General features: G+C 36.2%; 3 protein-coding genes across 3 annotated transcripts; 1 reads left to right on the forward strand and 2 right to left on the reverse strand.

Annotated features, from left to right (window-relative positions):
• Window positions 1–4,047: 4,047 nt before the first annotated feature.
• On the forward strand, window positions 4,048–6,066 carry LOC131599784 (heat shock cognate 70 kDa protein-like). The gene is made up of 3 exons (XM_058872042.1): window positions 4,048–4,285; window positions 4,432–4,770; window positions 4,805–6,066. Exons 1-3 carry the CDS (start codon window positions 4,063–4,065, stop codon window positions 6,064–6,066), a joined length of 1,824 nt encoding a protein of 607 aa, XP_058728025.1. The 5' UTR covers window positions 4,048–4,062.
• A 3,514-nt stretch (window positions 6,067–9,580) lies between these two features.
• Window positions 9,581–9,973, reverse strand: LOC131597967 (uncharacterized). Its single transcript, XM_058870624.1, has one exon. The coding sequence runs from the start codon at window positions 9,971–9,973 to the stop codon at window positions 9,581–9,583; it is 393 nt and encodes a 130-aa protein (XP_058726607.1).
• A 2,436-nt stretch (window positions 9,974–12,409) lies between these two features.
• On the reverse strand, window positions 12,410–14,014 carry LOC131597968 (uncharacterized). Its single transcript, XM_058870625.1, has 5 exons — window positions 13,838–14,014; window positions 13,163–13,774; window positions 12,991–13,001; window positions 12,630–12,872; window positions 12,410–12,554 (listed from the first exon to the last, which is right to left on the reverse strand). Exons 1-5 carry the CDS (start codon window positions 14,012–14,014, stop codon window positions 12,410–12,412), a joined length of 1,188 nt encoding a protein of 395 aa, XP_058726608.1.
• Window positions 14,015–14,440: the final 426 nt, after the last annotated feature.

Here is a 14,440-nt window from a genome sequence, read left to right on the forward strand (position 1 = left end):
AACGGTTATGGAGGTTGTTGTGATTTGTTAGGATTTTGTGAAGATGAGAGTTTATGGTTGTTGTTAGTTGATGAAGATGATGGTTGTTATGGTGGTGATGAGGTGGTGTGTGGTGGTGGTTAGAGTTTGTTATGGTTGTTGGTGGTGGTGGAAGTTAGTTGGAGGAGATGGTTATGGTGGAGAGAGAAAGCAGAGAGTGAAGATGAAGAGAGTGGTGAGAGAGAGAAGAGAAACTGAATCTGGAAAATGAGGTTCGTCCTGAGTTTGTGAGGGATGCGGAATTTTATAGTGAGATTATATGGTTCATGGTAAGTTATGGTGTGCTGCATGAGTATCATAGCATAGCTCTTCATGGGAGAAAATTCGTGCATGGCTGGAATTTGGCTTGTAACCTTGCTCAAACATAACTTTGCTAGGGCGCCACTTCAAGGCCTTGTATCTCACTGATCACGCTACCAAAATTAATGATTTATGGCTTGTTGGATAGGGGACATAGCAAGGAAGAATTTGGTACTAAGATTATTCAAATTAGGGACTTGTGGAGGGAGAGCATTGATCCTGAATTCAGCCCACCACGTGTTTGTGAAATTGACGCGCGTGTGCCTTGGAATCTTGCCCAGAGGGATGTATGCCATTGGCCTTGCTAACCAGTAACTTTGGAAGCTTGCAATATATTCAATATTGGTCCAATTGACTTGATTCTTGTCTCATTGCATAGAGGACATGGAGGAGAGTTGATGTGTGTCAAGTTTGTAATCAATAGACCCTCGTATCGCTCTGGAATTAGCTCCAAAAATGACACGCCACATGTTTGTAAAAATGCTTGCGTGTGTCAAGAAACTTGCCCAGCAATGTGACTTGCTTCAAATGAAAAGTCTCAAATTCACATCTTAATAACTCTTCAACCAAGCTTCAAATGAAAAAGTGTCCAACTACAAAGTTGTTCTCCTCCATGAGAGGAACAACTTTGATGTTGGGAGTTTCTTCAAAAAATGTCATTTGCCACGTGTAAATCAGGGCTGAAGTGGACTGCTCATCAAGATTTAAAATGCCAAAATATTTTCTAAGTGTTGAAACTTTCTATTTTTGTCATTTTTCTATTTTTGGCAACTTTTTGTCAAACTCCCGATTTTATCCATTCTTCGACTTTTCTTGACCGATTTTCCACCAAAAGTCAATATTTGAATAATTCTTCTGATTTTGACCCAAAAGTCGACTGTTCTGATTTTTCTGACTATTGATGAAATTCCCGATTAAATCTCTTCCACTCAAGTCCAATCGAACAAACATATCCACATAGTCAGTATGAGAGCTTCCCATTCATAGAATCCACTCCTGATTAAATGTTGACCAGAAAGTCGACTGGTTGACTTTGGTCAAAGAAACCCTGATTTGGGGGACCAGATGATCTGCAAGCTTGTACCCTTCCATCAGTGCCCTGAGCTGAGAATGAGAAAGCCCTGATTTCAAAAGATCTTGGACAAGATGATGACACCCCATATTAGGTTTCAAGTCTCTTCTTCTGATCAAGGACCAATGATATGGATGCATGCAATGGTATGACCTAGATGGATGTATGTTTATGAGCTGCAAGCCAGATAAATAAGGGTAGGACATATTTGGGGTATGATAGAGGCACAAATGCGACAATTTATGCAATCCTTTGGTGGAAACCAAAATATGGGGGGTTCTGCGCCGACTGTTCAGGAAAATCTAAATGAGGATGAGTTTCCCGACCCGGATTGATTGTTGATTTAGTTTAGTTTTTATTTTGTTGTTATAACTTTTGATTTTGAATTTGTGTAAACTATTAATTAAATTATAATTACATTATTTAGTAATATTAGATTTATAATTTTAGTTTCTTAATTTTAATATTAGATTTATATTTAGTTTATTGAATTAATTTATAAATTTTATTAATTAATTTTAATATATTTAGTTTATTAATTTGATTATATATATATATATATATAATATTTGGTTTTTGAAAAAAAAAATATTAGTGACGTGATTTCCATGTCACTAAGTAGTGACAAGTAAATCACGTCGCAACTTCACAAATATAAATGCGCTTTTACAACTCTCTAGGCAAATTTAGCGACGTGATTTGCATGCCACTAGGTAGTGACATGGAAATCATGAAGGATAGAAAACACTTAGAAAGGGGGGGTTTAAATAAGTGTAGCTTTAAAACTTGTAATTAAGATAAAAACTATTTGCACAATGATTTTTATCCTGGTTCGTTGTTAACTAAACTACTCCAGTCCACCCCCTTGGAGTGATTTACCTCACCTGAGGATTTAATCCACTAATCACACTTGATTACAATGGTTTTCCACTTAGACAACTGCTAAGTCTTCTAGAGTATCCTGATCAGAACCTGATCACTCTAGGAACAAACTGCTTAGACAACTTCTAAGACTTGCTAGAGTATACTGATCAACAACCTGATCACTCTAGTTCTTACAACTTAATGTAAACAAATTCTTTTAAGAGTTACAATGCTTCTTATAAAGCTATTATCACAACTGTGATTTTCTCTTAAGTTTAAGCTTAAATCTCACTAAGATATTACAACAGCAATGTAGTGAGCTTGATGATGAAGTTTGAGAGCTTTTGAATTTGACAGCGTTTCTGTATAATGCGCAAGTGTTGTATTGAGCTTCTCATCAAAACTTCATATTTATAGGCACTTGAGAAGATGACCGTTGGGAGCATTTAATGCTTTGCGTAATCCGTACGCATCTAATGTTTCACTCTTTTGTCAACTACCTCGAGCCTTGTTTTCGTTGTGTCTACTGGCATTGCCTTAATAGCTTATAACGTTCCTTTTGTCAGTCAGCGTAGCCTGCCACCTTGTACTTGCTTCTGATATGATGTTTGTGTAAATAACGTTTGAATATCATCAGAGTCAAACAGCTTGGTGCAGAGCATCTTCTTGTCTTCTGACCTTGAAGTGCTTCTGAACGTGATACCATGAGAACTTCAGTGCTTCTGCTTCTGGTCTCTAGTTCTTCTGATGCTTCCATAGACCCATGTTCTGATTCTGCTTGACCATCTTCTGATGTCTTGCCAGACCATGTTCTGATGTTGCATGCTGAACCTTCTGAGTCAGTGCTTCTTGCGCTGATTTTGTGCATACTCTTTATATAATTCCTGAAACGGAAATTGCATAGTATTAGAGTACCACATTATCTCATACAAAATTCATATGCTTGTTATCATCAAAACTAAGAATATTGATCAGAACAAATCTTGTTCTAACAAATCACGTCACTAATAAAGATGCTTTTACTGACTCATTACTATTGTGTCTGCTCTGAATGAAAAGCATTAAACTCTGGTCCAAATGTTGCGACGTGATTTTCACTTCACTAATTAGTGAAGTGAAAATCACGTCACTAAAAGTTGCCACCTTGCCTCGTGCGACGTAAATGACCACGTCGCAAATAATGATTTGTGAAGTGTTTTTTCGGTTTGTGGCGTGATAATCACGTCACTAAAGAGCTCTTTTTTTGTAGTGTTAAAAGCAAATTATATTAATTTATTTTCGTATTCTTAAAGTTAAATATATTCCTGATCTCTATGAATATCTCAATTTTAACTTTTAATTACTATAAAAATGTCATATTTTAATCTTTATAAAATTATTTTTGTATGACATTTTAGTCATTCTACAAGACCTAAAACTAAGTGCATAAATAATTTTATAAGAACTATTTTTTTTATAAGGACTAAAAATAAAATTTGATAATTTTACAGGAACAAAAATATATTTAACCTATCTTTTAATACCTTTTTAAAACATTTATTTCAAAAAAATCTTCATCTAAATTATTATTTTTATTTTTATTAATAAATGAGATTTTTATTTATTTTCTCCTATATTTTGGGCAAGATGGAATAGATATTTTGCACCGCACCGCATATTTACTGGAATTCCAAACACATGCTAAACAAAAACTATATATAGTTTAAGGATTTTGCTTTCTTAGAAACCCTAAAACTTTTTTTCTCCACACAACAAGAAACCCTACTACTACTATATTGATCTCTATAATGAAGGGAAAACATGAAAGAAATTGTGCTGTGGGAATAGACCTTGGAACAACGTATTCATGTGTTGCAGTATGGCAAGAACAACACTGTCGAGTTGAGATCATTCACAACGATCAAGGCAATAGAACTACTCCTTCTTTTGTTGCTTTCACAGAAAATCAAAGACTGATCGGTGATGCTGCTAAGAATCAAGCTGCTACCAACCCTCAAAACACCGTCTTTGGTAATTTCTACTCTTTTTGTCTTTTAAAACCTTGAAAACCTAATTACGAATTGTTTATAACAAGTTTATAAATCTATTTAGAATTTTAATATTAGTTTAGGAACCAATCGAACAATTAAACCTTATTCATATCTTTATATTTCCAGATGCTAAGAGGTTAATTGGTAGAAAGTTTAGTGACCCTATTGTTCAAGATGATATTCTTTTATGGCCATTCAAAGTAGTTGCTGGTGACAATGACAAACCCATGATTATGGTTAAGTACAAGGATCAAGAAAAGAAACTATATGCCGAAGAAGTATCATCTATGGTACTCACCAAGATGCGAGAAATTGCTGAGACATATTTAAAATCAAATGTTAAGAATGCTGTTGTTACTGTGCCAACTTATTTTAATGATGCTCAGCGAAAAGCCACTATAGATGCTGGTGTTATTGCTGGCCTTAATGTTATGAGGGTAATGAATGAACCTACTGCGGCAGCTGTTGCGTATGGTCTAGACAAGAGGACCGATTATGATGGAGAACGGAATTTTTGTCTTTGATCTTGGTGGTGGTACTTTTGATGTGTCTCTACTAACTATCAAGGGTGATGTGTTCAAAGTAAAGGCAACTGCTGGAAACACTCACCTTGGAGGAGAAGACTTTGATAACAGGATGGTGAACTACTTTGTACAAGAGTTCAAGAAAAAGAACAAAGTGGATATTAGTGGAAATCCAAGAGCCTTGAGGAGGTTGAGAACAGCTTGTGAAAGGGCAAAAAGATCACTTTATTTCCTTGTTACCGCCACTATTGAAGTAGATTATTTATTTCAAGGCATTGACTTTTTGTCATCCATCAATAGGGCCAAGTTTGGGGAAATGAATATGGACCTTTTCAATGAGTGTATGAAGACCGTTGAAAGTTGTCTTACTGACGCTAAGATGGATAAAGGAAGGGTAGATGATGTTGTTCTAGTTGGTGGATCTTCTAGAATTCCTAAAGTACAAGAGCTATTACAAGACTTTTTTAAAGGAAAAGAGTTGTGCATGAACATTAATCCTGATGAGGCTGTAGCTTATGGGGCAGCTGTTCAGGCTGCATTGTTGAGTGAAGATGTTAAGAATGTTCCAAATTTGGTGCTGCAGGACGTTACACTATTGTCTCTTGGCAGGTCAGTAGTAGGAGATATCATGAGTGTGGTGATTCCTAGGAACACTTGCTTTCCTGTCAAGAATACACTACAGTATTCTACGGTTGAAGATAACCAATCTTATTCCTTGATTAAGGTTTATGAGGGTGAGAGAACAAGAGTTGGTGAAAACAATTTGCTTGGTTCTTTTACTCTTTCTGGTCATACCCCTGCTCCTCGTGGCCACCCTTATGATGTTTGTTTTTCTATAGATGAAAATGGTGTTTTGACAGTTTCGGCTAAGGAATGCTCCACTGGTAAAATGAATGAGATTTCAATAACCAATCACAAAGAGAGGATATCAGTCGAAGAAATTAGAAAATTGATTAAAGAGGCTGAGATTTACCATATTGAAGACATGAAATTCCTAAGAAAGGCCAAAGCACTGAATTTATTGGATGACTACATATACAAAATGACAAATACTTTAAAGAAAAATGATACTGATTCGAAGCTTTACTCACAAGAAGTCAAAATGATTGAAGATGTAATTGCAGTGGCTAAAAACCTCGTCGACGAGAATAACAAGCAGGTTGAAATAGAAGTTCTGGAAGATCACCTAGATGGGCTTGAGAGTAGAATGAAACACATTATAGCTAAGACTATTTAGTTTTTATTAAAGTTTAGAGTCGACATGTTACTTAAATTGTTATTGTCATTTTGCTATATTTCTTTACCATGCAACAACTGACTGAAATTGTGATGTAGGACTCTTTGATTCATTAAGTTTACAAGTCTCTTTGCTCATCTCTTCTACTTTGGAACAGGAATTGGAGCAAATGAGCAATTTCATTTGATTGGTAAACTCATAAATTTACTCAATATAGAGGAAGTGGTATAGGTGGAATTGGTCGATGATGAGGAATGAGTATCTGTAACAACATTTTCATGGATATTTCAACATTTTGCCTTTATAATTGATATACTTATTTCCCCTGTTTGGATTGACTTTGTTCATTACGTTTTTCATAATCTAATTTGATCATATAGTTTTTCATTGTTTTATTTGATTATATAGTTTTTCATAATTTAATTTCATCATAACAGCGACTTAGACGAGTTGGGTGTCTATTTTCGGGGTGTTCAAAACCAAACCAACCCAATAGAAAACCGCAAATTAAACCAAACAAAACTAAAACCGCAAAAAACCGCATTTGATTCGGATTTGTTTCAGTCATTTTTTAACAAAACTGCATGGTTCGGTTCGGTTTGCGGTTTATATTTTGCAAATCAAACCAAACCGAATCAAACTGCATTATGTTACAACCTAAATTTTACTTAACTCACATTCAAACCAAACCTAAACCTATTATATATTTTCCTTATGATTACGAACAACTTTCTCATCCTTACGCTTATGGTTTCATTTTCAGTCTTCTTAAATCTCTCCTAGAATTATCGCACCATCTTCTCTACATACATCTTACCTCTTCTTCTCTAATCTTTACTATCTTATATTCTTTCTTTTTCACCTTCTCATTTTTATGCAAATGTTTCCTCTTTCAATTTCGTTTTTATCGCACATCTTCTTCTATAATCTCTCCTCTCTTATGTTATTTCTTTTCATCTTCACTAATCTCTCATCTCTTCTATTTTTTTTTCATTATAATATTTTTGATATTGTTTTATGTTATTATTTCACTTTTGTCTAATCTAATTTATACATATTAAATGGGAAGTTGTTGTCCAAATATGATGAGTTTTGTTGTTATTTGGTAGTGTATGAATAACTAAATATAAAGTTATGCTATCATTTATACGTGTATGTATGACTCAATAAAATATTTGTAAAAAATAGAACCAACTGAACTGAACCAAACCGCATTAATTTGGTTTGATTCAATTTTTTTCTAAAAGCCAACCGAACCAAACCAAACCGCAAGTCTTTTTCTCTTGTGGTTCGGATGACTATTAGCATCAAAACCGCTCAAAACGCACCGCGAACACCCCTAGTCTATTTTGCTTTGACTCACATATGTAATTCCCAACAGAGATATCGTGCCACTATGTATTTTTGGTAACACTCGCATGGGGTCCAACTCTGCGGCCATGTACATAAGTGAACCACCCAACGTCATACAACAGTAATCCACCCATATCCTATAGGCGTGAGAGTCAAACTGTAACACCCCCGATTCTATACTACTCAAATAAGGCATACATTCACATAATCAGAGTAAACAAACATGCATCCCATGAGGGCGTTACACACACTTTAAAACAAAAATAACAATCTAACATGCAATGGTCACAATCAAGTAAAACGGAATTGGGAATTTAACACAAAACATGCATAACCACATCAGAATAATTATCTCATCTAGAAAATGGTAAACTTGGATGATTCTCATACATCATCCATCATATCATAATATCTTGGCTTAAGGCAAAACATCAAAATATCACATATCCAATTAGGAAATTACATATGAGTAAAACAATATCTCATAGTATCCAAACATAGGTATTAAAAATAAACTCAATTCCCATGTGTTACATATGACCAGAGCACAATATGACTACTTAGTCAAAACACGTTAAGGAGGTCTAAAACTCCAAGCTAAGCCTCCTCCGAAGCATCACTACTCTTCGGAACCTGCGCGATGTCGCAATGAACATCATTCAAACAGACGGGTGAGAATTCAAATCATTATAAATAAACATAATAATGAGAAATATAAAACACCACAAGAATACATTCAAGGAATTCATCACTTTTCACAAAACATGCATCATATATAATATATCAAGATTCACATGTTTATCTCATACGACATAGTTCCACAATTCAAGTAATTATATTCAGTTACCACAATCCTCATTTGTATACCATTATGAAACACAATTCAAGTATACAATACCAATCACAACATCCACATATATTCCTATCCACCAAAATCATTCCACATAATCATATCACATAATCACACAACAACAACAATTCACACCGACACGTGCGACTCAAGTGTGACTCTATGCGATATACATGTGGATCCCTCCGTTATCATTTCCGACAAGCCGATTGTCCATCTCTTAGACTAGATAACCACCTCTAAAGCTCCATTTGGCGTTAAGCTTTCAAACCCCATTCAGCGTTAGGTTTGGGACAAGCAAATAATCTTCACAGGATTACCCAACATTGCCTCTTTCAAGACTCATGCTAGTGTAAGTGTGCAACAAAACAAGACTCGTGCATTCAAGACGATCTCAACCTTTTAAACTACATAAGCACAACACATTTCAACATTGCAGAACATACACAACATGATTTCAATCTCAATAATACATCAATTAGCATACACTCAACCAATCACATGTATTCAAGTATAGCATAACATGTATTACATCATCATCCATCAATTCACACCATAATACATACATATCTCAAGTATTATAAACATGTGTAAATTTGATCTGAAACCTATCCAAACATAATTGAATAAATTATGAAAATACATGGAAATCCATCTTAAATCATAAGCATACAGGATCCCAAAAAAAAGAATCAAAAATCACAAATTTTAAGTACAGGCTTCGCTATACGCCCACTAGCCGCGCTACGCGCGCTAAGTCAGAAAGTTCGGCACTAAACGCCCTCAGACCCGCGCGACGCGCGCTCTGTGTTTTCTGCAGAAATTCTTCTGCGATGACACCAAACCCTTTTCTCCCATTTTCCATCCAAAATTAGTTCCAGTTCATATTTTATCACGAATTTCATGCTTATATCACATATACAACATATTAGAATCAATGATAAACATCAAAATATCACTAACAATTCAATTTCATGGATTCTATCATAATCTCTAAAGTTAGGGTTTCGCAAAATCAACATACATTCATCAAATCATATGTTATCTTCATACCCATTCATAGAATTATACATAGAATCATCGTAACAAGTTAGATTTCACACAATTCATGGATTAATATACCAATTCCACAACAAAACTCATGAAATAGTAATCTCCCAACCTAAAATCATGCATTTTCTAACCCCATTTAAAAGATTTTCGTCCTTGAAAATTTACCTCAGGCAAACAAATCGGGATAAGAATCTTTCATCTTGCTTTCAAGCTCCCACGTCACATTTCCTCCTGCCGGTCCACCCTAAACAACCTTTACTAAAGCGATTCTTTACCTCGGAGTTGTTTCACCTCTCTATCTTCTATCCGCATAGGTAATGTCTCCACGGTCAAATTATATTTAACCTCAACATCATCTAATTGGACAACATGCGAAGGATCTGCAATATATCTCCTTAACTGAGACACGTGAAACATGTCATGAAGGTTATATAGTGACGGCGGTAACGCAATCCGGTATGCCACCTCACCTACCCTCTCGGTAATCTGATACGGACCAATAAAATGCGGCGTCAACTTACGCGATTTCAAAGCTCTATCAACACCCGTTACTGGAGTAACTCTAAAAAATACATGATCATCCTTCTCGAACTCAAGTGCTTTCCTCCTCCTATCATGGTAACTTTTTTGCCGACTCTGAGATGCCTTCATCTTCTCTCTGATCAACTTAATCTTATCTTATCGGTAGTCTATTGAACGATCTCAGGTACAACCACAACACTCTCTCTAGACTCATACCAACATAAGGGAGTCCTACATCTTCGACCATACAAAGCTTCAGAAGGTGCCATTCCAATACTAGAATGGAAACTGTTATTATACGTGAACTCAATCAACGACAAATACCTATCCCAAGCTCTTACTTGTTCCAAACCAAAGCCCTCAAAAGATCCTCAACCGACTGAATCGTCCTCTGAGTCTGACCATCAGTTTGCGGATGATAAGCCAAACTCAAACGCAACTTAGTACCCAAAGCACTTTGCAAACCTTCCCAAAATCTATACGTAAACCTTGGATCTCTATCCGAAACAATACAATACGGAATACCATGCAAACTCACAATATTCTCAATGTACAATCTAGTCTCTCCAATATTCTCAATAGTCTTTCCATCATATAACACATTATAGTCTGAATAAAGTGAGCATATTTCATCAATCTATCCACAATAACCCAAATCGCCTTACAATTACTCGACGTTCTCGGCAATCCCGAAACAAAATCTATAGAAATGTTATCCCGCTTCCACTCAGGAATGGATAACGGTTGCATCAAACCAGACGATTTCTGATGTTCAATGTTGGACTTCAGACAAATCAAACAGGAATACACAAATTCTGCTATATCGTTCTTCGTACCTTGCCACCAAAATAACTTCCTCAAATCTTGATACATTTTAGTAGCTCCAGAATAAATACTCAAACCACTTCGATGCCCTTCATCCAAAATCCTCTTCTTTAAATCTGAAACATCAAGAATACAAACGCGATCACGATATCTCATGACACCATTGTCATCAATCAGAAAATCACCACATTTCCTTTGATTAATCAATGTCATCTTGTCTACCAATTCCCAATCCAATTTCTTACCTTCTCGAATCTCATCAAGAATACCACAAGTAAGCTTCAACATACCAAGCTTAACACATGAAGATGTCTCTTTGAAAACTAAACTCAAATCGTGAAATTGTTCCAACAATTCAAATTCTCGAATCATCAACATAGACATATGCAATGATTTCCTACTCAATGCATCGACTACAACGTTAGCTTTTCTAGGATGGTAGTTCAAGCCAAAATCATAGTCTTTCAAGAATTCCAACCATTTTCTTTGCCTCATATTCAACTCTTTCTAATCGAACAAATACTTCAAACTCATGTGATCACTATACACATCGAATCTCGACCCAAACAAATAATGCCTCCAAAGTTTCAAAACAAAAACAACGGCGGCCAACTCTAAATCATGTGTTAGATAATTCCTCTCATGAACTTTAAGTTGTCGTGAAGCATAAGCTACCACTTGTCCTTTCTGCATCAACGCACCTCCTAAACCTCACACCGAAGCGTCACAATACACAACAAACGGCTTCAACTGATCCGGTGAAATCAAAATAGGAGTAGTTGTCAACCTTCTCTTAAGCTCTTGAAAATTCGCTTCACACTGCGAAGTCCAAATAAAAGCTTGACCTTTCCTAGTCAATTGCGTTAACCGTAAAGCCAACTCAGAAAAACCTTCAATGAACTTAAGGTAATAACCATCCAAACCAAGAAAACATCTAATCTCAGAGACAGATTTTGGAGCTTATCATTGAGATACAACCTCAATCTTAACAGGATCAACCAAAATACCTCCACTCAAAATCACATGCCCAAGGAAACTCACATCCTTCAACCAAAACTCGCACTTAGAAAGCTTCGCATACAACTTCTTCTCTTTCAACACAGATAAAACAATCCTCAAATGCTCAGCGTGATGTCTTCACTCTTGGAATATATCAAAATATCATCAATAAACACAACCACAAACTTATCTAGATAATCATGAATAATCATATTCATATACTCCATGAACACACCAGGTGCATTAGTCACACCAAAAGGCATAACAGAATACTCATAGTGTCCATACCTTGTTCTAAAGGCAGTTTTCTGAATATCCTCAACTTTCGCACGAATCTGATGATACACAGACCTCATATCAATATTGCTAAACACACAAGGCCCAACCAACTGATCCATCAAATCATCAATCCTCAGAAGTAGATACTTATTCTTAATCGTCACTTTGTTAAGTTGTCTATAATCAACACAAAGTATCATAGAACCTTCCTTCTTCTTAACCAACAAAACAGGCGCACCCCATGGCGACACACTCGGAAGAATAAACTTCTTCTCAAGAAAATCCTCAAGTTGACTCTTCAACTCTTTCAACTCCGAAGATGACATCCATATAGAGCCATCGAAACAGGACTAGTTCCAGGAACTAAATCAATCGTAAACTCCACTTCACGTTCTGGCGGTAAATCCCTTACATCTTCAGGAAATACCTCCACAAAATCACGGACTATTGTCAATTCCTCAATTATCCATATAGAGCCATCGAAACAGGACTAGTTCCAGGAACTAAATCAATCGTAAACTCCACTTCACGTTCTGGCAGTAAATCCCTTACATCTTCAGGAAATACCTCCACAAAATCACGGACTATTGTCAATTCCTCAATTGTTCTCTTCTCATGAACATCCAAGATTGCCAACAACATAAACAACATAGCACCGTCTTGGACAGACTCACCCACTTACCTAGCAGACAAAAACACATCTTCCTTAACACCAGTTTCAGGAAAGATAACTGCCTTATCAACACAGTTGGTATAGACACGATTAAACTCTAACCAGTTCATACACAAAATCACATCAATTTGCTCTAATGGAAGACAAATTAAGTCATTTCCAAATTCTCTACCAAATATACTCAACGGACAATTGAAACACAGAAAAGAAGTAGACACATAACCCATAACAGGTGTATCAATAACCATACTTCTATGCATATCAGACATCACAAGATTTAATCTCATAGCACAATCCAAAGAAATGAAAGAATGCGTTGCACCAGTATCAATAATAGCAATAAAAGGTGTACCATTAATAAAGCACATACCTCAGATTAGCCTATCCTCAACAGTAGTCTCAGAACCAGACAATGCAAACACTTTTCCTTTCGCTTGCTCCTTATTTTGTTTGTCACACTTGGTACTAATGTGTCCTTTCTCACCATAGTTGTAGCAAGTCACACCCGAACCAACTCCTCACCTATTAGCCTTGTGACCCACCTTGCCACACTTGAAACATGTCACTTCGACCTTTAAACAATCCATAACACCATGTCCCTCAACACCACACTTGAAGCACTTAATCGAAGTATAAGCTATTCCCCCACTTGGCTTCTTGCGAAAACCAGATTGCTTCTTCTTTTCATCACATGGCTTCCCAAAGAATTTCCCCTTACCTTTCCGATCATTCAAGGATTTATAGTAGGAACTACTTTCCCTACTATCCTCATCATAGATCCTACTCTTATTAACCAATTCAGCAAAATGGGTAATCTGTTTATATCCAATAGCCTTTTTGATATCAGGTCTAAAACCATTCACAAACTTCAAACAATTCGACCTCTCGGCATTGATAGTATTGTAATGAGGACAATACTTGATCAACTCTTGGAATCTTTCAGCATACACAACCACAGTACCATTTCCTTGCTTCAATTCTAGAAATTCCACTTCCTTCTTTCCACGCACATCTTCCAGAAAATGATTCTCCAGAAAAGCATCACGGAAAAAGAGCCCAAGTAATTTCCAATCCTTCTTCATCAAATATTTGCACAGTGTTATGCCACCAACCTCATCTTCCTTCTCTAGCATGTAAGTTCCAAACTGCACCTTCTACACATCGGTACAATTCATGACTCAAAAGATCTTCTCGATTTCTTTCAACCATGCTTGTGCCTTATCAGGTTCATGCTCTCCCTCAAAGGTCGGCGGCTTATTCCTTATGAAATCTCCCAAAGCACGAAACTCAATCTCCTCTCCATTGCCAGCGTTCGCTTGTGGTACTTGCCCAATAGCACCAGCCAACATTGTTAATGCCTCAACAATAGCATCATTATTCCTTCCCGCAACCATTGTCCTAAGGCAACCAACAACCAAACAGACAAACAATATTGATCGTGTCTGATATACAAATCTAATACAACAGGAATAAAAGACATTAATCCATAAGCAAATATCATCTGAAAGAACATGAGTTCGACATTAAAAAACCCCAAGTGTTACATGACCAGAGCATCAACTCACTACCTAATCAAATCGAAAAAGAAGACCAACTAGGCGTCTCCGTTATCCTCGTGCAAAGCACCACTATCTTCGGTACCTAAGCGATGTCGCATAGAACATCATTCCAACAGAAGGGTAAGAATTAACATCATCATAGAAATATGTAAAAATAAGCAATGCATAGCATATATATATACAAGAATTCATCCCTCCTTGCGTAATCACGCAAATAGCATTTCTAGAATCTATTTCAAATAGTCAAATATGCAACAAGGC

The sequence above is a fragment of the Vicia villosa genome, linkage group LG4, assembly GCF_029867415.1.
Source record: "Vicia villosa cultivar HV-30 ecotype Madison, WI linkage group LG4, Vvil1.0, whole genome shotgun sequence".
Classification (NCBI taxonomy): domain Eukaryota; kingdom Viridiplantae; phylum Streptophyta; class Magnoliopsida; order Fabales; family Fabaceae; genus Vicia; species Vicia villosa.